The sequence below is a fragment of the Drosophila gunungcola genome, chromosome 3R (assembly GCF_025200985.1).
Source record: "Drosophila gunungcola strain Sukarami chromosome 3R, Dgunungcola_SK_2, whole genome shotgun sequence".
NCBI lineage: Eukaryota > Metazoa > Arthropoda > Insecta > Diptera > Drosophilidae > Drosophila > Drosophila gunungcola.
The window spans coordinates 25,092,153-25,118,231 of record NC_069139.1 but is presented as its reverse complement, the minus strand read 5'-3'; the positions used below and the strand labels follow the sequence as shown (position 1 = coordinate 25,118,231).

Here is a 26,079-nt window from a genome sequence, read left to right as displayed (position 1 = left end):
GTTGAGAAATTGTATATAATCAGAATTTTATCATTTAGTTAAAAGTACGGTGATTAAATACTAAGTTTTAATATAAAATAAAAGTTAAAGAAATAAAAACAAATATTTTGTTTACCAAACTTATTTTTAATGTAAGCAAATTGAGTTTTATTATATTTATATTCAACTTGATCCCAACAGCCAATCAATATATTTTATTAATCCATTTAATGCAGATTTTCACTCACACCATCCCTGTCCCACTCAAGCATGTTTTAAAGAGTCAGATAGCAAAGTTCTATAAGTAGAGAAGTTAAGAAATTGCAAATACGCTTTATTTCCGCACACATTTGCCCTATTCCAGGGAAAGAGATAGGAATAGAGAGCAAAAGAGAGGGGGGGAGAGAAATGCTTGTGTGTTGTCCAATTTCAATCGTAAATTTGAAATTTTTCATAAAAATGTCATAACAGCAATTCCAGCGACAAAAAGAAAAGAGAGAAAAGAAGGCGGACAAAAGGCGACGGCCGAAAAAGGGAAGAAGCAGAGAGTACTTTTTGCAGAGTCGGCGTTTTTCATCTATCAAATTTATGGATTTTTCGTTATGCCACTGGGGGTGGGCCCATAAAAAAATAAAAAACAAATTTTGGCTAATTTGTATCGAGCAGCACTCACTCAAACGCCGAACTCAGCATGTATAATGCAGGGTAATTTGATCAACAATAACATTTTGCCAAACAAAGCATAAAACACTTAAAAAAGCAAGCCACTCAAAAGGAGACTCAAATAGTTGCACTCAACGCTCGCCCATTCTCACGTTATAAACCGGGAAATTAAGCGCGCTCTCAAAAAGCCACTCAAATGAAATAACTCACTCAAAGTAGCGAGGCGGCCATCATGCGAAAGAGAGAGAAGGCGAGAGCCATGGCAGTGCAGGCCGCGAGTTAATGGTGGGTTAAAGCGAGACAGCCATACGATCCGACTGCGCTGCCATCTTTCTTATTGCCGCCGCTGCCGCAGTCGACGTTGAGTGACTTGCGGCGAGTGAGTGAGTCGAAATGAATTGTCACAGACTCAGCATCCAGTTGCCCATAAGAACGCTCGCATGGCTTTTGTATTGCGCCATAAACGTTTCGCTGCTCGTAACGCCACAACGCTCGACGTTCGCAGCGGCCTTCGCTTTCGCTTCTCTTCTCGCGCGTAAAGCGGTCTCCCCAAAACAACAAAAATAGAAAATAAAAATACAACAAACTAAACAGCAAACCCCATCCGCAGACAGACAAAACTCAAGTCTCCAACGACTCAAGCGTCGCAGCCGCTGCCTCCGCCGACGTCGCTGCCCGCGCCGGCAGCAAGAATTACCAATTACACGAAATTTTTATACTCTTTTAAAAATTTCGTTTTATTATAATATTTATTATCGTGGCGCGCAGTAGTGTCTGCGGAACTCAGCTCTCCACTCTTGGCTTGCCCGATTCTCGGCCCTCCGATACCGATTCCGATTCGGATTATACGACCATACGATTCAGTTTCCGATTCGCCGTGTTTATTGTTCCGATTCGGCCGCCGGCTTATTGTCACTTAACTGTTATAGAGCGCATAAAAGTATATATTGTGTGAAAAATCCAAATAACCGAAAAAACTGTCAAAACACTCGGTTTATAACTCTGTTTGTGCGGTGCATAAAAATTAAAAAGCCATAAAGTTGACGTCGTAAAAGGTTCGTTCCGGAGTTCGATAGTTCTACCTGCAAAGTGTTTTATGGCATTTTAAACAAAGTAATTAAAGCAAAACGTAGGGAGAAAGCATTTCTCCGGCCACACACACTCACGCACACTTGAGAAGTCGTTAAAAGCCGCAAGAAAACTCACTCTGCCATAAAATACAAGAGTGCCATTAAAAAAGATCGCGCGCCTATAAATCACACGTACCATATCCCGCCGGCACAACGTCCATTCGAATTTCCGCGTAATTGATGGCTGCATTTTCATTGCTTTTACAACAAATAAGAGATACACACACCCCACACACACTTGGGCCACAGCTGGCACAACAACGCAACCCGAGACCATATGCAAATTTAACAAATTTCGTTGTGAATTCGCCAGCTTCGAGCGAAAATAAAGTAACAGAAAAGCCGCAAAGTTGAACAAATACAACCTGCTCGCCAAAAGTTCGCTAGAGAAAAATCCCGAGAAAGGTAACGAAATGCATTTCCCTTCTCCGAATCGAGAAAAGTAGCTTAAATTTGGACAGGTGGCAAAATTTTTAAAATCTATCTCCTTACGAAATCTATCTAAAAGCTACTAACTATTTGCCATCTCATATAGTCAACTAATTTGGGATTAACCCTGAAAAAATTCGCTTCCGTACTAACCCTTTGGCATGTTCAGGGAAATCTAGCAGAAAAATATATAATACATCAGGATTTTATATATTTTCAACTTGAGTTCTGTATCGCGCTTCCCGAAAGATTTATGTTCAGTCTAAACATATTCAATATGGCTAATGTTCTTTTTATGTTTTCCGAGTCGTTTTTATAAGCAGCATATATATTTTTTATTTCTACTTGTTTCTTGTTGTTTATCACATTTTAGGCAGCGCTTTCATTTGACGCGATGTTTTTTTTCGCCTTTAGTACATTTTAATTCGATCAATTTGGTGGTGATTTATATAGTTATTCCATTGTAGTTTGCATTAAATTATAAAGCAGTAAAGTAGACCAAGACAAGAATAAGAATTTCCAAATTTAATGGTTTATTTGTCTGAAGTAATTTGATAATTTGATAGCTCACAATTATTGTATAATAATTGGTATTATAGGTAATATATTACCTAGCTTAAAAAACTAAATAAAAACAATTTTTAAATCATTGAATAGCGATCGATATTTTATTTTACAAAAAAAAATTTGCCTTAGTTATATTCAGCACATGGTTGCTCTGGATTTAATTTCAATTGTTTTTAAATTCAAATGCATTTAAGTCAAAGGAAAATTAAAGGGTTTACAAATATAAACCACTTTTAAATATAATTCAGCTAACGCTTTTTTGAATAGCGCTCTTTTCTCCGCTGAATTCAAACAAAATTTGTTAAAGCCACACAAATGCTTAAAATCTTTTAAACCAAATACTCAACCTAGCCATTTACCAAACGACTCAAATAAATAACTAGAACCACTCGAAGAAAGCTCCGAAACCAAAATAAAAGAACAAAAAGTGAACGAAATTCCGAAGATTCGATCCTCGGCCAGAGAGCAAAATATGTGCAATGTCAAAATTTGTTTTCGATAGTATGCTGCCAAAGTATCCACAGTTCCAGCCGTTTATCAGTTCGCACCACCTAACCACCCCCCCGAATTCGTCATCTGCAGCAGTTGCCGCCGCCCTAGCCGCCGCCGCCGCCTCTGCCTCCGCCAGCGTCTCAGCCAGCAGCAACAGCAGCACCAACAACCTCGCCAGCAGCGGCAGCTCCAATAACAACAACAACAGCAGCAACAGTCCCAGCAGCAGCAGCAACCACAACATCAGCAGCAATCTCAATTTGAGCGGAGGATCCCTTTCGCCGAGCCATTTGAGCCAGCATCTGGGCCAGTCGCCTCACTCGCCCGTCTCCTCCTCGTCGCCCTTCCAGCAGCACCATCCACAGGTGCAGCAGCAGCACCTGAACCACCAGCAGCAGCAACATCTTCACCACCAGCAGCAACAGCACCACCAGTACTCCTCGCTGTCCGCCGCCCTTCAGCTGCAGCAGCAACAGCACCACATCAGCAAGTTAGCCGCCGCGGCCGTTGCCTCCCACGGCCACGCCCAGCAGCAACTGCTACTAACGCCCCCGTCGGCGGGCAACTCGCAAGCGGGCGACAGCAGCTGCTCACCGTCGCCTTCGGCCTCCGGCAGCTCATCGCTCCACCGCAGCCTAAACGACAACTCGCCGGGCTCCGCATCCGCGTCCGCGTCCGCATCCGCGGCCAGCTCCGTTGCCGCCGCTGCAGCCGCCGCCGCCGCTGCGGCCAGCTCCTCGTTTGCCATCCCTACCAGCAAGATGTATCCGTACGTGTCGAACCACCCGAGCAGCCACGGAGGACTCTCCGGAATGGCCGGCTTCACCGGACTGGAGGATAAGTCGTGCAGGTAAGTAAGGGGTGACCCATTTTTGAGGATGTCCCAAAAAACTAAACCATACCCTCTAACCATTCCCACCTCTAAATTAGGTTTCAAAATGTTGTATCTTACATTGAGTAAATAAAATTAGAGAGGCATTATCAGTCTTTAGCGAAAAAATAAGATGATCTCGAATCTCCATAACTTTGATTGGCTTTTCAAAATTGATTTTTGATTTACATTTCTTTTTGTAGATGATTTAGTAATCAGAGTTTTCAAAGCTTAAATTCTAAAACAAACCCGTTTTAAAGATAACATAATTAAAATTTTTAAAAACTAAAACATTGTTCAAATATATTTTTGCTATAAACTTTTTACTCGGCTTAAAAAATGTTAATCATTTTAAATGATCGATAAAACTTTGATTTTATTATACATTTTTAATAAAGTGGATTACATATAATTTGAAGGATTTAATAAAATATAAAATATGAATGAACACATATGAACACATTTAGTTCTAATGACCGCATAGTAATTAAACATTAAGTTACGTAATGTACTTAATATCAAAAGAAGAACCTTTTAGGAAAATATAAAAAGGTACACTTCGTCAGCTTCCAAGAATTCATTTGGCATTCTCTCAATTTCGCGGGCGGAAATGCCTGTCGCAACCTTCAGTAAAATCTGCGAAGACCACAAAACCGCAAATCCGTTTCGAATGCGTTCTAATTATCGGGTCCCGGGTCCCGGGTCCTGGGACCCTGGCCATTTATATTGAATGGCCATAAAGAGGGAAAATTAGAGCAGCCTGCGGTGGCCACTGGCAATTTGTCGCCGGACACGAGATTCGCACGCACGCTGACCTTCCGCTGCGGCCATTTGCATATTAGTACAACTGTGGCCACTCCGGCTACAGTGAGTCCTGCTGTGCGTGGGCGTGTTCGGGATTAGTGTGCAATTAGAGGCGACCGCAGTCGGAAGGGGGAATGCAAATGGTCAGAGCTCAGCCAGCCCATTAGCATTTGACTTTTCAAAGGGAGTTGGAATGAGAAGTGGGAAGTGGTGCTAGGAGTAGGGATCACCAGCACGTTCCTATGCTAATCGACTCTGTCCTTCTCTCTCGCACCTGCAGCAGGTACACGGACACCGTGATGAACAGCTACCAGTCGATGAGCGTACCTGCCTCGGCCTCCGCGCAGTTTGCGCAGTTCTATCAGCACGCCACCGCCGCCGCCTCGGCGGTATCCGCGGCCAGTGCCGGAGCGATCGGAGTGGACTCGCTGGGCAACGCCTGCACACAGCCCGCCTCCGGCGTGATGCCGGGGGCAGGGGGGGCGGGCGGAGCCGGTATCGCCGATCTGCCACGGTATCCCTGGATGACGCTCACAGGTGAGTCACGTACTGGTCGCTGAAGTGATCTTGGGGAATTTTATAAATAAGAAAGGGTTCCATAAAAAACAGCATCCAAACCGAAAATGTCAAATTTACGTTATTTTGTTATCTTTTAAACATCTCTTCAAAATCATTTTAGTTGAAAAATCACTTAAAATCTTCCCCAGCCAACTTATGTTTATTGCACAAAGGCACGCCATATAACTTCAGGAGTCTATCTATTCGCTATATTAATAAATCATGCCAATCATTTTAAAATCAGATTTAAAACCATGTACTTCAATAAATGTGTATCGTCTTAAATCATACATAACATATTTGCTTCTCGATCTACAAAACTATCTCTTAGAATTTTGTGTACATGTAAATCATGGTCACTTAAACTGAAAGCATATAATATATTATTGATTTTCAAGTTTAAGGTATCTCTTTTGTAATACTAATTCGTAATAAATTGCTTTAATTTGTTGGTCATACCATTTTGTATATGTTTTAATATAATTTAGATTGATGATGTTGGCGTGAAGATCAGTAAATATTCCTAACAATTTTCCTAATTTTTTTTTGGTAATTTACCTAGTACCCCAGCTAATATAAACAGTAGATAAATGTGGCGCAAGCATTTCCAATGGCATGCCAATTTCCACTGCCATTCCGCCTCCAATTCCAATCCATAATGAACACTTTGCGGGGCAGTTCCAAGTCGTTTATTTCGCATAAGTCTTCCAGCGCGTTTCGAATCCGAAAACGAAATGAACGAAGAGCTAAAAAGTTGGCAGTAAATAAAAATCAAAATAGTTTGAAAAATGCTTCTCTTGTCTGTCGTGTTGTTTGGCTCGTCGATTTGTAATTTAAATAGCTTCAAGGTTGCCCCACACCGACACAGGCAGCCCCAAAAAACAACATATCCACTGGGATGTGCCCCGCGCATACAAAATCCAGATACCCAGACCCAAAGATACAGATACAGAAACAGATACTTTTGGGCCGCCGCTCTTTTTATGCGGCTAACGTAGTACGAGCGAACTCGCTTCAAATTTATGTGGGTCAGTTTAATTTACGCGATCCGCTCGCCTTTTTCCGCGCATTTTTGCACACCAGATTTATTTATCATTTCTCAGCCATCCACTCGATTTCCACAGTGCACAAGAAACTGAACGATTACAGTTTTCCACACTGCCCCGCGGGTTGAATGCCTCCTGATTAATGGCAGACACCATATGAATAGACTGTCAATTGCCCTGAGTTATAGACTGCACATCGGTCGCCGCAATACAGAAAAGATCGGCCGATGAATTTACTCGAAATCACTGGGATTTCATTTGAATTTACGGCTTAGGCATGTTAATTAAACGGTGTGAGTAATTATCAATTGGTGGTCTAGCAGACAGATTTTAAAGAATGACATTAGTGACAAAAAACAAGGTAGGAAGTTATTGGGTTCTCTTTTGACATTTGTAGATATCAACAAGAAATATAAAATATATTAACCTAAGAATTTTGGAGAATTTTTTTTGACCATACAAAGTAAATATCAGCTTGAAATATTTATAAAACATATTAATACATAATTAAAACAGTGCTATTAATAACCATCTTGATAACTTGATATATAAAAGATAACCAGTAAAGAGATTGAGAGAAGTTAAGTTTTTCAAAAATCTTAATGACGAAAACTAAGAAAAACCCGATTTATAATTTACATTTTAGCCAGATTTGGGTGTCAATAAATCGATAACCAGCGCTCTTATCTATGCAGATTTAAAATCAAACCCTCTATTTAAGAGGGCCCCTCCCCGGGTGAGAACCGAAAAATTATGAAAACATATGTGGCTAACACACCCATTTGACCGACAAGCGAATAGATACACACATTCTGCAGGCAAAACCTGTTGGCGCGGAAAAAGAAAATAATAAAAAACGCGCCGCATCGGCCGGTTGGGAAGATAAACGGTATTTCGCACAATGAAATATTTTGCATATCTCCCGCTCACAGCGCCAAGGCGATAAAATTGTCAACGAGATCATAGAGACGCGACTGGCGGCGATGAAAGTAAATACGAGCATGACGCCATTATGGCAGCCAAGTGCGCGACACGTCGACGCAGCTCCCTCCTCTCCCTAAATTCACAAGCTGTACATAAACTTGCTCATATATATGGATAAATATGTATATACATATGTATATATGCGCTAGCCAGGCAGTTGCATGTGAATCGCACAAGAATCGTCCGCGCTGTACCCACTCCTCCTCCTCTGGAAAAGTCTGTTCGTTTGGCTTTCACTTTGCCAAGCCTGCGAACCCACCCAAAAACTCAGAGACGAACACCAAGACCCAGACCCGGACGCACCAGCAACACCAACAACTGCAACTGCAACTGCAACAGCAACAGCAACAACTGCAGCAACGGCAACGTTTTACAGCTGAATGCTTGCCAAATGCAATTTAACTAATGAATTTTAATATTTTACGCCAAAGCGTCTGAATGAATTTTCATTTTCACATCGTTGCACCGACTCCAACAGCAACATCAACAATGTTGCCAAGGGGGGCAGTGGGGGAAAAGCCGGCAAATGGGTGGAGCGGCGCGCCTGTACCTGATTATGCTGATAAGAAAGCAAAGAGGTTAACTTTTCTTAATTATCTGGAAAAGCGCAGCCCGACAAAGCATGAAAATGGCAAAAGCTTTTCCCATCGTCTTCCACTCTGCGAATTCGCAAACTCAGCACGTGCTGTGGGAGAGAAAGAAAAGATGGATAAGAAAATGGGGGAAAAGTACACTGACAGGACTTACAAATGGGGTTTAAGGTTCCGAAGCAAGCAATAATAATAATATTTGTTATCCGTATTAATGACAATATTATTGCCACTAGATAAAGTCTATGCTCAAAAAGGATACAAAATATATATAAGCCCAAATAGTAAATAAAACATCTTTATTTCAAAATAAGTAGTGCAATGAAGGTACTTATAAAACTGAAAATTAAAGCATTTCACAAAATAGACAATAGATTATCAAAATATCGATTATTTCCGTGGGTCAATCAATACTATCAATCACTAAATGCCATTTTAAAGATTTTCCAGTTTTATAAAATAAAATAAAAAAGGTTAATTGCTTGCAAGGATTGCTTTGTAGGATTTCATGTACTTTTATGTTTAACCTTAATAATGTAGATATGGCCTTTTAAATTAAAGTTAAATGGAATATCAGATCCTATTAAATGTATCTTTATGTCTGCGATTTTGTCTATGTGTAGCTGGCTACAACCAGAACTTTGCCTTGGCAAGATAAGAAACGTCTGGTCCATAAATTGTGCACTCATCAATGCGACAAAGAAGTCTCGGCCTGCAGAATCTTGTACATATTAGAGATTGTCTGTGTGTCTGTCCGTCCGTGTGTCAAATAAAGTGGCAACTACGACAGGCGAATGCACAGAAATTTGTGTATTTTAATTAAAAATGCGCCAACGATGCCGAGCAGCTTCATCTGATTATTAATTAGGAGGAGTCGGTCTGGTCATTGCCTCGCAGTTATTTCCCCATCTCCTCCGATTCTCCTGCCATATCTCCGCCATCTCTTCCTCCTCCTCCATCGAACGATTGGACTATCGTGGTCTACTTAAAGCGGAGCCGGTTCAACTGGCCAGAGGTTCACTCGGCCGGTGGTCCGCTGGCTGCAGTGGCCCGGCTAATTCTGCTTTTTGTGGCTGGCGCTGACAACTAAATTGAAAACGACCCGATTGAGTGGTTTATGGAGGCTGCCATGTGGCACAAATGCCCGAGGGGGCTGCAGTGGACATGATTTGAGGGATCGTCGCTCCATTACTCAGCGGGATGCGCTCAAGGCTGTTGGCGCGGAATTTCGCATTAGCATCACAGCATATGGGGGGCACAACTCCTTAGCAACTAAGAAAAACTGCAAGAAAAACCAAAAACTAATTGTTTTCCTCTCTCTCTGCCATTTCAGACTGGATGGGAAGTCCCTTCGAGCGTGTCGTTTGCGGCGATTTTAATGGTAAGTACCGCAATTAACCGGAAACCCTTGAAGTTAATACCCCGAGTGGCATTGAGCCAATGGGTTATCGGCCTAACTAGCCGTGGAATATGGCGGAAAAAGGCCGTTTTTTACCGCCGCCTGTCGAATGGCCTTGAAAAATATGATTTACCTGCTGAGCCCGGCTACTTTCACCCGCCGAAACCCTTCTTTGCAGACTGCAGAATGCAGCCTGCAATCTGCCGCACTCATTCGTCACATGACTCCCGCTGTCCTGTCATAAATCCCTCATTCTTTGTCCTTTTCCCTGTCCTATTCATTGTGCAATTTCTTTGTTTATCGGAGTCATTTTCTGGCAAATATCCGAGGGCAGACAATGGTCTGCGAAAGGTTTAGACATCCGGCAACTGTTCGCACTCTATGCTAATTTAGCGAACTCTGTGAAAGTTGCACCGATAACTCAACCATGCCGGTCAAGTACTCGTCCAAGATCGTAAATCACCATCTGTATTGCCGGGGCCCCCCAAAACTCAAGCTGCTGCTGTCCATAACAATTGACCGAATATTATCTCAGTAGTCAAACTCGATGGTGTCAGGCAAAAAACTCACTCAAAGCTGAACTCAATTGATCGATTTGTGCGATCGCAGATCGGATGGGCCCGTTGTTCTGGGCCTCGTTAAATGGCTTTTTATGAGCGTTTTATGGACTATTTACGATTTTACGCGTGGTCTTGTGCCGTGCATAACGATCGTGATGTTGTGGCCACTACCGAACGATCCCCGTTTTATGGGCTTGATAATGGCGTTGATTGTTTGGCGAATCACCACCGCGTTTAATTAGTTCGACAAACGACAAGGGCAGCCGCAAACACGAGTAGCCACTGTCAATTGCGGGTTACAATCGCCGGTCATTAATCGGCATTCACATTCAACTTCCCAATACCATCTATAAGCCCATTCCCGTTTCACTTGAGTTAATGGCGCTTCCCATTAGTTGGGGTTTAAATTGGGAATGTATTCGAATAATAAATGGGAACCGTAATGTGTTTATTAATTCACTGTCTAGTTTATTTCCGTGATTAAAGTGGGTCTTACATTTCTAGATGTAATTTATAATTGGTTTTTTGCTGTAATGCTTAGCGTTGTGTTGCCATAATAAATAATTGAAATGGATTCAGAAAAAGCTATCTCAGTATAATATTAGCTTTAAATTGTTTATACTATTCCAAATTACTTTGAAAATTTTTTTGGGAAGATTACAAATATTAGATACTTCGCTGAAGCCATTTCTTTACTAAATGTCATTTAAATAAATGGTTCAATTTAAAAACTTGTTATTACAATTATATTATTTACATTGATAGGAAAAAATAGATCATGTTTTTAAATATACGACACCAACATAAAACACGACTTTCCGAGCCTTGCTAATCGCATTTAAAAATCTCAGTGGTGCTTTATCGATTAAGAAATGAATTCAACCATTTGACTGTGTACATTGCGCATACGCATAGTGGTCCCCCAGTGACTTTCACGACCTACCCCTTGTTTTCTGTGTGGCATCTAATTGGGAGCCGTTTAATTGCGCTCGACCACTGGGCAAACATTGCGGCCAATGTCCCAATAGTCTGGTTTTCTGGTCTGGAGGCTTGCTGGTTCTCTTTGGTCTTTGGCATTTGGTCGTTGGGCCTGGAATGAAATCGGAGCGTTCGTGCCGGAGCTCTGTGCCACAGAAGTACGTGCCACGGCTCAGCTTTGGGCGTCACAGATCGTTTGATATTCGAGCGGGTTCAAGCCCCCTGTGTTCCCCCTTTCCACTGGCGATCCTCTGTTGTTTGTTTTGTAAATAAATCACTGGCGTTGGCGTTGAGCGGAGTCATTCGGGCAATTTACAGCACTAACAGCCGCTGTTTGACAAGTAATTAACTCACCGAGTTTCAGTTGCCATTCTGCATAGATTGCTATTGTGGTTTTTTTGTTTAGTATTAGGTTTCAATCGTCAGATTCCCAAAGAAAATAGCTTTTCTGAGCTGAATGTTTTTTACAGAGCAGCGAAGTTATTTTACTTGTTCTTATACAGATTTATAGGTAGTTTTACTAAGCAATGCTTAACAATTTCATTAATTTATCTTCCCATGTAAACTATTCTAGAGATAAGTTAACAATTAATGACTTTAAATTATGTACCCGCATAAGTTATAACAATAAATAATTAGTTAAACAAAAGTCATTAAAATGTAACTACAGACAATTTATGTTAAATTCAATTGTTTTTAAGTCAGATTTATAAAAATTCGAAAGATTTCAACAATACAAACACATATAATTTAACAATTTCAACAAAATATTGTAATATTCAAACTTTAAGCTGAAGTTTAATTGCAAGTCTTACAATTTATTGCCTCGATGTATTATAACACAATTACTAAGTTCTTTTTAAAGTCGACAAAGTAGCTATCTATCTTCATGTCATGATTTATTCGCATTCCCCGCACAGCGATAACGGCGCGAATGGAATAATAAAATAGATTATTTTTATTAATTTTACAAGCCATAAATGTGTGGCTCGCGATAAGCTCGCCCGCCGGGTAATTGAATTATTGTCACAAAGACCATTCTATCTCTATGCCCCTCTTTTTCCTGGCCTGTCTGGCCATCCCTTTCTGAATTCAAAGCACTGTCTTTTGATTCGAACTCGTCTCGGTTGGAATAAATGCAATATCAATGTTTTATTTCAATTGTGGCGGCGATCAATGTCATTGGCAGGGGTTCTTGGGTCGCGAAGATCCGCCATCTCGCAGATAAACGTTGATCCCAGTGGGGTTAAGATCCCTCACCACCCCCCACCCACTCAGCATCCCTCTCTGTCTGCATCTGTGCTGCTATCTCCCTCGAAACATGGACGACGGCTGGCAAGGGTTAATTTATGAGGCGCGATAAGCGAATTCCATTTCGTTTCGGTTTTGTTTAATTTCCGATTCCCTGTGTTTTCTGTTTTCCTCTTTTTTTTATTTGGTGTTGCTGTATTTACATTTACCCTCTCTTTCCCCCTCTCTCTTTCTACACAGCTATCTCCCTCTGATGGGAAGGGGTGAGGGGGCAGTGTGCGACACCGTGTTATCGGCACGTTTTGTGTCGTTGTAGTATTTTTTTCGGTTTTTTTCATTTCGCCCAGCGGCGGCGGAAAATTCAAAATGACACGTTTCTCCGAGTGTGGTGTTGTTGCTGCTGCTTTTTTTAACTACCCCGTGCGGCTGTTAATCTGCGGTTTTAATGCCCAAGTGGCGCAAATTGGCAAAGGGGTTTGGATTACAAGGATCCGGCGCGGGGGACCACGGTACGACAGGCTGACAGAACCACAGACAAGGACAAAATGGCAGCCAGTCTGGCGCGGATTTTCGGCATTTGGAATGGGCTGGCAGACATGTAAATTTGGCCCAGACAAAATCAAATTAAAAGCGCACACGTTCCACAGACAATTGCCGACTCGATCCCCGCCCATCGCCGACGCTTAATCAAAGTTTATTCCCCTTAAACATGTCACACAGCCAGAAAAATGGGTTCGAAAATCAAACGAAAATAGTCGTTTTCTATTTCATTAAGTTTATTTATTTGCATTACATTTTTTGAGTAGACATTTTCTAGTAACTTTGTTCTTTAAAGAGTATACAGTCTATCAATTGTTATTCACTTTCTCTAATACCTTACAAATACCTTGTTTGCTTTCAACTTTTCTATGTTTATTGATTACTACGGTACATATATTTTTTGCCAGGTGCACAAATGTGGCAACAAACAAAACCATCACTAGGCAAACTTTAACCATTAACTTAAATATTTAATTTACACAAAGTTTTATTTAGAACTTGGCTCTGGCGTGCGACATTTCGCAGTTTTCCATTTTCCGCATCGCGTGCAATGCGTGACTGCGCCCATTGCCCCCGACTTTCCTGTTGCGATAAATTTGAAGACAGAGAGTAGTTAATATTAATTTAATCGCAGAATTAAACAAGTTGCTGGCGGTGTCGGGTAATGCACTCTTTTGTGCTATTCTTGCGGCTAAATTTATTATTTCTTCTGATTAAATGCGCAGATTAAAGTGTTTATAATGCACTCAGTTCTCTTTGATGTGTAATAATCATTCGGTAATGTGAGTGGTAACGAGGTAATTGCATTTGTAGTTGAGTATTTAGCCAATGAAGTTTTCTTACCTTAAACCAATTTTTCTAAGCAGCAAGCAATTAATTTAATAATTATAAATTCGATTTTTATCTTAGGGCATTTCTGGTTTTCAGTTTTTTATAAATTGTAATTTTTACGATTTTTCTAAATTTATGGCATTGGGAATTTGACGGGTTTTCAACGTTACAATTCCAAGGAAATTTTCCTCGATTTCACTTAGTGAATAAAAGAAACGATGATCCTATTGTGTTTTTTGGAATCCTCCCCTCAAGGAACTCGTTATTCCAGTTGCAGGCTTTTGTGGGAATCCTTCCGCTCCCTTTTCCCTCTCTCCTAATGAAGCAATTCAGGTAATTGGAGTTCCTCCGCCAGAGCTTCGCATGTAATAGTTGTGAAAAGAAGAAACTTGAAAGAGCACAACAATGGGGGAAATAAAAACCTGTCGGTGACAAAAGGCTTTCCTCTGGGATCATGGCAGCAGCATCAGCCACCATTTTCTCAAATTACTCTCGTGCAGCCATTAACAAAAGGCCAACTGTGCGAGTGTGTGCGAGCCATTAATCAACTGTGTCAGCCAAGAAGAATTCCAAGGGAAGTTCAAGATTGGAAACACTAATAGGTGAGGTTCGTTCTCTGCGGTCTGCGGTGCTTCGTCGACTCGCGGAGCAGAGACAACAATCAATTTCTCAGGAGCCCACAGGACCACACCTTGGCATTCTGGGGGAAACTAAAGAGGGGGTTCCGTGGGTATTATAATGAAATTTCCAACCGAGGGGATAAGCATGAGTTATGCGCACGCCTAGGTAAATATAGAACCCGCATCGATCGATCGATGCTTTAAATACGAATTTAAGTGTCACGTTCACGCTTGCGGGAAAAGTGCGGGGAGGGGGGACTAGAGAGGGGATGTCAAGAGGAGGGGGTGCTTCCCCGAACGGCGTTTTAATACGTCATCGTTTCAAGTCGGCCCACGCAATCTAAGTTATGGCCGACATCTGCCCCCAAGTTCTGCAATCGAATGGGAATAGGAATCCGGAGTTCGTGTTTGTTTTCACCAAATAGGAATATCTGTATATATTCTTTTATATCGAGTGCTTGGACCCGTGTGCACTGGGCCGTGAACGCAGTTGGGAAAACGGGCCGCAAAAGGCAAGAAAAACCCAACCAAAGCAAACAAAACACCAAAAAACAATACCAATATGCGTTCTGAGTCGAAAGCAGTTGGCTCAATTTATATGTATTTTCAATAAAAGTCGATATAATGCTTGCCAAGGTTCATAGAACGACCAAATGAACTTGGAAACGGCCACAGAAACAAAAAAGGAGAAAGAAAAAACCCGACGGTGGCAGCCAATGAAGGCAATCAATTTCAATTCATTTTCCTCGCCTTTCCCAAAACGCCAAAGCCAATGAGGCGTCCAAAGGGCAAGACGAGGCCAATTGCAGTTGGGTTACTGCTTAAGAACCTTTTTGGTACCCTTTGTTCGGAATGAAAGGGTATCTTGACTTTTTGTCATTTTATGACGAATTTGGGTGGCCAAGAAATGGTGTAAATTGATCAAATTTGAAAGTACTCCAAAGAGTAAATATATTTTTATATTTTGGGTGAGAAATACACAAATAAATTTCCTGTTTATATACAAATTGGCTTAATTATTAATTAATGGTTTTATCAAAGTATAAACGAGTTTCAGTTATTTTATGTACTTCAACACAAATTTAACATGAACTGAATGTATTCGAATAAAACAAAAGTTAAATAATATTTTGATAATTTTCCGTTGCTATATTTTTTATAAAATTAATATTAAAAGCAAATTAATTAAGCCTAGAGCAAAGAGTATCGAAAATTCCTTTAAACCTTCAATTGCAATTTGAGTTGCCCTCTGCCCTTTGTTTGCTTCTATTCTTCGAAAAAAAAAAACACCAAACAAAGGAGCCAAAATGTGCTGATGAACCCGGCCACCCACCGAATGCCAGCTTGCTCAGATACAGATACTTTTGTAGATACAGATACGGACAACTAATTCCACTCACATACAGAGAGAGTCGCTTTGGCGCCACTTCATTGTGATCATTGAATGGCCGTTGATTGTGTCGCATCGATTCGCGGCGATTTTAATCGCAGTCGGCGCACATTAAACGCCTTTCATTTGCAATTAAATTGCGGCGCACAGACGGGGATAGAAAAGCGACAAATACACAGATACAGATTCAGAAACAGGAACAGTTACAGTCGGGGGATTCAGATACGTTGAGGGTGCTCGAGTTGCGGTCAGTTGGCGACACGTGTCCCCGGAAAAAGTGCCAGGAACAGACGCCGTTTGCAAAAATCTTGCGGATTACCAATTCTAGACGCCTAATGCCATTTATAGGCCATCGCTACAAATGCTCCACAGCTGTCCGTCCGTCCAAAATTAGTTGGGCTCCGCGCCCGGAACTCTTCGCCCCTCTTTCAGTCCGGGTGGGCCCACAAATTTATTGGAACCACTTCGGTAAGATGCTCAAAGTGGGATGGGGGGGCCCAGAAAGAGTCTGATTTTTCCGGTTTCCTTTTGGCAAGGCTTTCCGCCAACCCCACACATTCTGCGGCCGGCTTCTTCCGTTTTCCCTTTTCACTTTTGGCCATATATTTTTCACATTTATGTCGGGTATTTTGTCTTATCACACCCTCGTGTTTGCAGTGCGTGCAAAAAATGCCCGGGGCGGTGGGAGGTGGGCGGTAAGGTTGCTCCGCCAACCACCCACGAGATTAAAAATGCTATAAAGACAGTAAGGGTGAATGGCTCTAATGGCTGCCGTTGCCGTTATTCTCCGTCCCAGTCGCTCTCATTTTCCGTCTCTTTCCCTTTCACGCTACCATTGGAAAAGGGAAAAAGAAAAACGGGAAGAGGGACTCAGGCTGTTACCATGTTGGCTTGAGTTACCATGGCTCCTGGTTTGAGTGAGAATTAAGGGCTGTCTGCACTTTCTGGGATACGGTGCAAATATCCGTGAGTTTGGCCTGCAAATGGTTATTTGGCGAGATAAAGGGAAAAACATATGAGAACGTTCAATTACATTCGATACTGCAACGGCAAGGAATGGTTTTAAAAATAATATAATAAAATTAATATATAATACTTAAAGATTTATTCCTATTCATATTCAACATCAAAGTCATTTATTTATGATTGATAACTTTATCTCATAAAAGTTTCATGTAGTTAAAACTTGATTGTTTCAAGATCCAAAACTTCCAAAAATCTTAAACTGATTTTATACAACATATTTAATACATATTTTGTAATCTACCAAGATTAAGCAAATTCTCCAGAAAAGCTTCTGTTTATTGATTTTCCAAGAACATGTTTCCATTTTATTTAATCCTTTGAGAACAAGATACCATTTTAATTGCAAATTTTCTTCGTTCTTAATTAGAGCAGAGCGAGAAGTAATTCCAATAATGGCGTGAAATATTTGATGAGAATATATTAATCCCCCAGGAGTCTGTGTATTCGCAACATTTGTCGGGAATTTTCTCCGCCTTCGCTCACGGAATAGAACACAACCGACAGCGACAGCATGCCATATATTTTCCAAGATTAAGCACACAATTAGCAGGGGAAATGGGAAGTGGGAGATGGGGGCGTGGCAGATCTGATAGCACAAACAACAACATTGGCAATGCGCTGCACATAAATTGCAGAGGAAGCATCCCCTTAACACAGGCTTTTCCTCTGCCAGGATTTCCGCAACAAGACACCACCCACTTTTCCTCGTCCTCTGGCGAACGAAATGCCTGTGCGACTGATTAAATTTAAATAAATTTAATAAACATAAATTATTTGCAATGGCAGCCAGGAGTTGCTGCTGCTGCTGCCACTTTTAGCCACCCCCAAAAAGCACGAGCATGAGCGCAATTTAATGGCGGCGCTTACCTGCCCCGCCCCTGTTTATCCTGAGTTTCCTGCCCATCCGCCCCCTTTTCGCTAAAAGCCGCACAAAGGCGCCAGATGTTGCCCGTGAGTCTTGTCGGAACAGCGTTTAAGCGGCTTTTCTTTCAAAGTTTAATTAGTCTTCGTCGCTCCATGAATTCCGCACATTTGCATATCCCTGACTGTTGAGGGCGCGAAGGAAGCTAAAAACAGCTCCCCGGGGATGTGACTTAACCCGGGAAACATTGCAATTTGCGCTAAATGCCCGAAAGATCGTTTCTGCAAAACAATGAACTCCTCCATCTAGCCGAGGGCAGTATCGGTTGAGCCATATCAAAATCATCTCGTCCCTAAACATTCTTTACTTCGGCGTGTGTTCTATATCTTCGGGCATGTTAAATGTCTGCCCTTTGTTTATATATCTCTCAACATGCCATCCGGGAAGTTAGTTTCGAAAATTCATACCAAATATAAACAAATCAGCATAAACCATACGCAGCCAGTGAAATTCTTCTCCCCCAAAAAAAACCAGAGCGAGATAAATATACGATGGCATAAATATGCGTTCACATTTTGGATGCCTTGTTCCCTATTAGTATCTTGTCTTCAAATTATGTTGAAAACATTTTGAAGAAGAAACATGGGTTTCTGAGAAAAATAGTCTATTTAGGTTACAACAAACGTTTTTTTCATAGCTTTGATTTTTCAAATTTGATTGATATGAAAAAAGGTATTGAAGTTGTTGAACGTTAATAAAATTAATTTAGCTGAACTTAATTGTTTGGAACTTGTTATATTATTTAAGTATTTTCATTGAAAAGTTGGCGCATTTACTTGGACTTTAATTTATCTTTTGTCATGGACCAGAGTAGATTACACAAACTATCTTTCAATAAACTCGTTTTGATTGTTAAACTCCAATCAAATAGAGTTGTTAAATTTGAGCTTACGGTTTTCATAATCTTTTAGTCTCATAAATTCGTTATACAAAAGCACATTGAAATTTACAATGCCCTCGGCCTGAAATAAAAGGCCGTTTAGCTAGTTCAGCAATATTTAAATATTCCCCAGACTATCCCATAAAGTGTATGAAGCCCCACAAGATTTCCACAAATTCCGCTCGAATACAAATACACAGCGGAATTTGCGCGCCAAAAGTCAACAAACAAGTCGAAGGCGGGAAAAGCTCCCCAATCACCCAAAACTCGAATGGTCAAAAGCAGCAAAATCAGGCAATTTATTTGCCGGCAAACAGTTTGACCCAGCTAGGAATTCAAATTCAAACTAATTGCCGGCAACTGAAAAAACAAAGTGCTAGAGCACGCCACAATGTTTCAAAGTTCTTTGTCAAGCGATATGTAAATTTGTTTATTATTTACCGAAAAACGAAAGCGAGAATGTTAGAAAGGGATGAAGGGTGAAAATAGGAGCTAAACACTAAACACGAATTGCTCGTACGGCGAATGTTTGTTTATTGTACAATTTTGTGTCGCTTGATAAACAAGACTTCAATACTTGTCAGCGTCCCCACGGAACCACTTTCGAATGCCCACACAGATACTAACACACACACACACATAGTGGCAGATACTTGGGCAAACTATGGTGCTTTAACCACACCGCATCCCCTCAACCCACCCGCTTGAGTGTGTGTGTGAGTATCTTTATTGTACGCTTTGAATTGTTTTTATGATTTTTATGTCATCATAAGTTTCAGTCTGCGCTGTGTGTTTTTTTCAGCGTCTCGTTTTCGTATGTTTTTGTGCTTATTTATACGCAGGCGCTGTTTATTGAACAATTACGTTTATGATTATTAATATTTTTGAATTGTTAATGTCATTGTTATAGACGCTGTCCCCGGCTCTGGGCCATAACCATTCCCATTCCCATTCTCGTTCCCATAACCATTCCCAGGCCCATTCGCACCGTTGACAGCAACGCCTTGGGACGGCTTTCCAGGTTGTACTGTCACCTCCCGGTTGCCTTGGCCAATCCGTGGAATATATAGCAGCGTAGCTCATTCCGATCCGAACCGAACGGCCAACGCCACCGCGTCTGGAATTTCCTCCGATTCCGAAACAGATTTCCCTAGCCCTAGCTCGCTTTTCGCCGTTTTGTTTACCCGGCCGCCGCTTCAGTCAATTGCAGCCACGATTTATGACGCGCTAATTGATTTTTAATTGGAAAATAGTTTTCTTTAGCAATTGTGCAACGGACCGGTTCGACCGGCCACCTCGACTCGAAAATAAAAACTTAAGATAGCCGCTTAGCGCTTGTCAAATCTATCGAAGCGCTTAAAGCTAATTTATCGATGAATGCGCAATTAAAAGTCAGCAAATACCCTAAATCTAGTCAGGAATCTGAGCTTACAAGTTGATTATGAATATTTAATATCTAAAGTTTTTTTAAGTGAACAAATAAAATAAAACTAGAATTTATTTTATGCATAAGCAGATCCTCTGCAATTCATCTTATTTGCTGACTCACTTGGTCTAAAATGAGTCATGTTAGAGCAGAGTAAATAAGTACACATGCTGAGCAGATGAATTCGATAATTAGTTGTTGATTAATGAGAAGCGATTCATGATTAATTCAAATTATAAATAAATTTGAGTTTATTTTGTTTATATTTCAAATATTGTACATTTCTTTATGATTAAAACACAAAAAAACCTTTAAAGTTTATATTATGTGCCCAATTTAAAAATATATAATATGCATATATTAATTTTGTTTAACAATTACAAAATTATAATAGTCATTTAAACTCGACATTGCTATATACATTTTAAAATCAGATTAATGTGCATAGTATTGTTCACATCTGTAATGAATTTTCCCGATTTTCACACACAGACTCCCAGTGATCTCCTAAATACTCCGCTTATATTTACAAAACATAAATAATATTCTTCATAATTTTTATGCATTCCTCATTGTTGGAAAGATCATTGAACCCTGAAAGTCCCCCACAAAGCCGCTCACCCAGACTCACTCAAATCTGAAACCCGAATTGAAACCGTCGATTGTATAGTTTTCCCAAGCGGATTTAAGGCTTTCCGAATAGTTTTTGAGCATTGAGTGGAAATGCACTTGCTTTGGAAAATCAATAACAAAGTCGGGCCGTGACTCAAAGCGAGCCCTCTCCTTTTTCCGCTCAGCTCCACGTGTGAGTGCTCTCTGAAAATTCCGGTTTGGCTGCGCCGACTCACCACTCACACATTAACAAAACTCAAGCGTTGCCATGCCAACGCTCTCTCTCTCACTTTGCCCCTGTGTGAGTGTGTGAGTGTCTACCTGTGCGGCAGCCATGTTGGATTCCATCAGTCTGTCCTGCGAGCCATCGGCCATCTCGCTCGCACCTGCGACCAGCTACGGCGGCCATTGCGGGGGTCGTAAATCTTGTTTAGGGGCGCGTGTGTCCTGGGAGTCGTGATTTATGGGACGAATTGTAGCTGCTCATTGTAGCGTGTAAATAATTTAGATTAGTTTGGTATTCCTAGTTTCAGGATAGCAGGAAAGGGGGTTGATTAGAATTGAAATTGCTTTTCCCCCCTTCCAACTTTTTTCTGTCCACTCTGCAGTCAATGTTTTACTCATTTTATGGCTGCTCTCTTCAAATTAAAAGTAATGTAGGGCGTTGAGGGAACAAGAAATTAATTTAAAGCAATTTAATTTGAGTTTAATTCTCTTAAAATAAGATTAAAACAACCATCAGTAATTTAAATTAATATTTTTGTTAATACCCTTCAAATCTTCCATTGATAACTGATTCTTAGTTTATAAATTAACTATCAAATAGTTTCAGCTAATAATGTTTATGAAACATATCAATTTAAACACATTTTTTACACAACTGATTTATTTTTTTGGATTTACCAAACGTGTTCCATCTATGACTCACAAAAACTGCCTATCAGTTCAGGTGAATTCGAATGTCACAGTCTCATCCGTTCGTAAATATTTTGCCAACTGCTCAATCTCATACATAATGCAGGGGAACGTTGAAAAAATCCGAATGATTTACAACTGCAACCGAGAAATATTTGCAAAATCTGCACCTTTCATAATATTACGTAAAAATTGTCCCTTTTTTATTTTGTCTACCGGTTGCCGTTGGAAAGTCGCAACTTGCAAACCATAAAAAATTGCCGTTGACATGAAAACCTTTTGCCAGAAAAACTCGGCACAAAGGCAGCAGCAAAAAAGAAGAGACATGAAAGCCATAAAACGGCAAGCGGGTAAAAGTGAGAGGCTGCTAGGCCGGGACTGGGACGGCAATTTGTAGATAGCGAATTTTTGATTTCCGTAACATAAACACGGAGCCTGTGCCCATTCCGGCCGCATCTTCGCACCGTCGCGCAAAAAATTCGCACAGGTAGCATGGAAAATTGCTAAAAAAAAAAAAACATAAAAAAAAAAGAAAAGAAGCAACAAAAAAATGTTGAGACTGGAATGCAGGGAAAATCGGGGAAAAGCGCTGGCCACCAGGGCGAGACCTGCTGCTGGGCTAGTCGGTGTCGGTTGCTTCACCCTTCCACGCACTGCGTGCGGTGCCAATCCGCAGCGGAATCAGGTCCGCAATGGACCCCGGGGAGTCGATGTCCTGGGGCGGCAACAGCAGCGACTGACGTCAGTTCACCTCACCGCCTCACCCTTTGAAAAAAAAATCTCTTGGTTTGTTTGGCTCGTTATTTGCAGCCAGACATTCGCAGTGCAGCAGAGTTCCCCAATCCCCAAGTCCCACAAATCATGTGGCGACGCCTGACATGTGTTGCAGCTGGCCAAAGTGCCATTTTCGACTGTCTGACAGCGTTTTTGCAGCTCATTAGGCGTTGCCAAAAAAGGCAACAACATAATCTGACTCGACTTTCTCCGTTTTCCTCCTCCGCAGGCCCCAACGGATGCCCCCGAAGACGAGGCCGCCAAACTTACACACGCTTCCAGACCCTCGAACTGGAGAAGGAGTTTCACTTCAACCACTACTTGACCCGACGAAGGCGCATCGAGATCGCACACGCCCTCTGTCTGACCGAGCGCCAGATAAAGATATGGTTCCAGAACCGGCGCATGAAGCTGAAGAAGGAGTTACGTGCCGTTAAGGAAATAAATGAACAGGTGAGTCTTGCTCGATCCGCCCGGGAGCGCCACAAATTCATAACTGACATGATTTTTGTTTTTTCCCTTGAAGGCGCGACGCGATCGCGAGGAGCAGGAGAAGATGAAGGCCCAGGAGACGATGAAATCCGCCCAGCAGAACAAGCAAGTGCAGCAGCAACAACAGCAGCAGCAGCAGCAACAGCAGCAGCAGCAGCAACAGCACCAACAGCAGCAGCAGCAGCAGCCGCAGGACCACCACTCGATCATCGCACACAATCCGGGCCACTTGCACCACTCTGTGGTGGGTCAGAATGATCTCAAGCTCGGCCTTGGCATGGGCGTGGGCGTCGGCGTGGGCGGCATTGGGCCGGGCATCGGCGGCGGACTGGGCGGCAATCTGGGCATGATGAGCGCCCTGGACAAGAGCAATCACGACCTGCTGAAGGCGGTCAGCAAGGTCAACTCCTAAGCTGACCCCAGCCGCCCCCCAGCCGAGCGAACGAGCCAATCTTCCACCAGCCGCACCACTAGCTCCACTAACACCACCACCACCACCGCAGCCACCATCGCCGGCATTAGCGTCTGGCGTTTCTTCGTCTCTTCGTCTGTGAAATGCGCGGGATAGCAAGCAGAAGATAAACTCGATAACTAAAATACGTAAAGTTTTACATAGTAAATAGTTGCATAAGTCTACAAACCTACATACACACGCTAATGAGTGGGTGCGATGGCCCAGAGGCGATTTGCTGGATAGGGTTTAATTGCATTGGATCAATGCTTTCTGAGGTTTCCCCGAGTGCAGAGGCCTATTTGATAGTGCAACGCATGCGATTCCCTTTCAGATCTCCAGTGAGAATTTGTGTATCCAAACAACACTTCTTCCATACTTTCCCTTTCGCGCAGTCCAACCCCTAAACTGGCAATTCAACCCCCAGTGCAGAGCCTCTGGGCCAACGGGCCCAACTTGGTAATATTAATGGATAAATTGAACTACTTAGAATAGCGGTAAATGCTTAAGGAAGGAGTTAGCAGGAGACGCGATCTATATTAATGAATATTGACGAAATGAGCGATTTTTGATAGTCAGAGAACTCCGTTGCCAGCCCTCGACATCGACCAACGTTCCAATGGGAGGGCGGTCTTAGAAGAGGGCAACTTGGCGGGTTCAAGTGTAAAATTATTTGCGACTGCTGTAGGATAACCTAGTTCGATATTTAGAGCCACGTTCGACTATGTTTAACGGTATATGAATACATAAATATATGGATATGCTTACAGATTAAAGATACTTACCTATAGAGTTATAGAGCGTACGTTTTGTATCTACCTATTTATTGGAAAATTCTGTTTATGTTTTTCGAAAAAAAACCCCTCTTCCAATGTTTTGTTTAAGTGATGTGTTTACTGTGTGTTTGCTGTATTTCGTTGTATGCCAACGCTTGAATACAATGATTTCTTCAATGCCATATTAATCTTAATTCGACTCAACGCGCAAGCAAGTAAACAAGTAAGCAGAAAAATTATGCAAAATATTTCCATAAATACCAGTTGTAAGGACGAACGGTATGCAACATACCCAAAAGCATAATCACGATTTCAAATACGTAATAATAATAATGAAACAAGAAACTAAATTGGAGTAAGGAGCTGAGAAATTAAATGTCGTTTGCCAGTGACTAAAATTTTAAATTAACTACAATTAAGTGAAGAATGCACTAGGCACCGAGGCCTAGAAATCTACAAAATATAACAAGCAGAAAGGAAACTCTGAAATACGTATTAGCTTAAGGTTGCAACAACAGAGAATGGCCAAGTAGGGGGAGATATAGAGTGGACGAACGGCAGAACCCATATACGTAGATTTCAAACTTCCCGAAATTAAATTTACCTAGCATAGTCTCTCGCGGATTGCAAGTTGAATTAAAGTCAAAATCTATTTATTATACACAACCGAAGCGGAAGGCTTACACAGCGCGTATTTACATAAACCATTATTGACAAATATATATGAACATACAATATATTACAAATATATACAACTATGAACTTATATGTGTATGTATAAATACCTAAATGTATGTGTATCTAGTATGGTTAACACTAAAAGCAGTCGAGTTAAAGTCACGTTTTGCCCAAAACCAGATACCACCAAAAATCAGCATCCCCCAACCAGCGCACATCCTTCTCTATAGGAATACTGTCCTGTTGTCCTATGTTTTCCAAGTCCCCCCGGTTAGAGTGATATGCACGGGTGGTGACAGCTTTTTGCCTTGTTTCAATACCTGATTGAAGGAAACTGAGTGGTTTCTGTTCCCGCTTCTGTTTCCGTTTCTGTTTTTGTTGCGTTTCAGTTTGGTTTAAGTTAAATGTTTAGTCTCATTTGGACGGCCTAGCAAATTAGCGCGTAAATTAATATTTTGTTTAAGCCTTTATGGTAAAACTTCTGTTAATTTTAGTTTAAGTTTAGTTGTGACGAATTGTGTATTATATAATTTTATACGATTTTAAAATGAATGCGAAAAAATTAAAGAACCTTTGTTTCACTCCGACTGGGAAGCAACTGCAACGAGAACCCATCCATACGCCGACCTTTGCGATGAGGTCCAAAAACTTCAAATCAAATTAAATATTAGCTAATGCCTAACGAACATATATACGTAGAATCAAGTCGATACTATTTACTAACCAACCAAGTTTACTCACCCAGCCGGAAATATTCGGAAATTGCGATAGATCGAGAACCCGCATATACGTAACTGAATTATATTCGAACTTTAAACAGATCCTAGTATTAGATCGAGCGCACAGAGAGCGATCGAGGGGCGCCGAAATATTTGCCATCGTATTTGTACATAAAACTGCATGACAACTATTTATGTTAAGAAAATGGATAAAAATCTAGAATTCATATTTCGTTTGCGTTCGAACAAACTTCAGCCAAGGGGATTAATTGAATATGAAACTCTGAGCGAACCTAAAAAAAAAAAGAAAATTAAAAATAACGTTAGCATAAGCCAACAACTGCAGTGAAGAATTAATAAATAAATAAAATCAAATGAAATGGTGTGAAACTGATTGTGGAGTGGGTGCTCAATTTGTGGATAACAACTGGCATTTCTTCTTGGAAGAAAAATAGGAAAAAATTACTTAGTGAATGGAAAACATAAGCATTTGATAGAAGACTTATAACTGGAAAATTTCATTTTTATTATTGAAGACTCAAAAAATGTGAAAGATTTAATATACATCTTCAAGCATTTCACAATGTTATAAATACTTATAACATTAAAACCGCCTGATATCTTATTTCTCAAAACACATTTATGTTTCCCAATTTAATGTGCGATATACCTAATGAGGATTTCCTATTAGTTCTGTGCATATATCAGAGCATGTGTTTGGTATTG

General features: G+C 41.1%; 1 protein-coding gene across 3 annotated transcripts; it reads left to right on the top strand.

Annotated features, from left to right (window-relative positions):
• The first annotated feature begins 1,085 nt into the window (after positions 1-1,085).
• On the top strand, positions 1,086-25,722 carry LOC128261724 (homeobox protein abdominal-A). Of its 3 annotated transcripts, none has more exons than XM_052995758.1 (6): positions 1,086-1,755; positions 3,152-4,110; positions 5,216-5,472; positions 9,447-9,494; positions 22,467-22,690; positions 22,764-25,722. In XM_052995758.1, exons 2-6 carry the CDS (start codon positions 3,248-3,250, stop codon positions 23,139-23,141), a joined length of 1,770 nt encoding a protein of 589 aa, XP_052851718.1. In that variant the 5' UTR covers positions 1,086-1,755; positions 3,152-3,247; the 3' UTR covers positions 23,142-25,722. The 3 variants fall into 3 exon arrangements, with proteins under 3 accessions (XP_052851718.1, XP_052851634.1, XP_052851554.1); XM_052995674.1 differs by having other exon boundaries at positions 1,086-2,177; XM_052995594.1 differs by having other exon boundaries at positions 1,086-2,177; positions 3,120-4,110.
• Positions 25,723-26,079: the final 357 nt, after the last annotated feature.

Bases quoted from the DNA above. Each gene is read 5' to 3' on its own strand.
- LOC128261724 (XM_052995758.1), top strand. From the start codon at position 3,248: ATGTCAAAATTTGTTTTCGATAGTATGCTGCCAAAGTATCCACAGTTC. The intron at 5,473-9,446 runs GTGAGTCACGTA...CTGCCATTTCAG, and splicing joins TCCCTGGATGACGCTCACAG to ACTGGATGGGAAGTCCCTTC. The intron at 22,691-22,763 runs GTGAGTCTTGCT...TTTCCCTTGAAG, and splicing joins TTAAGGAAATAAATGAACAG to GCGCGACGCGATCGCGAGGA.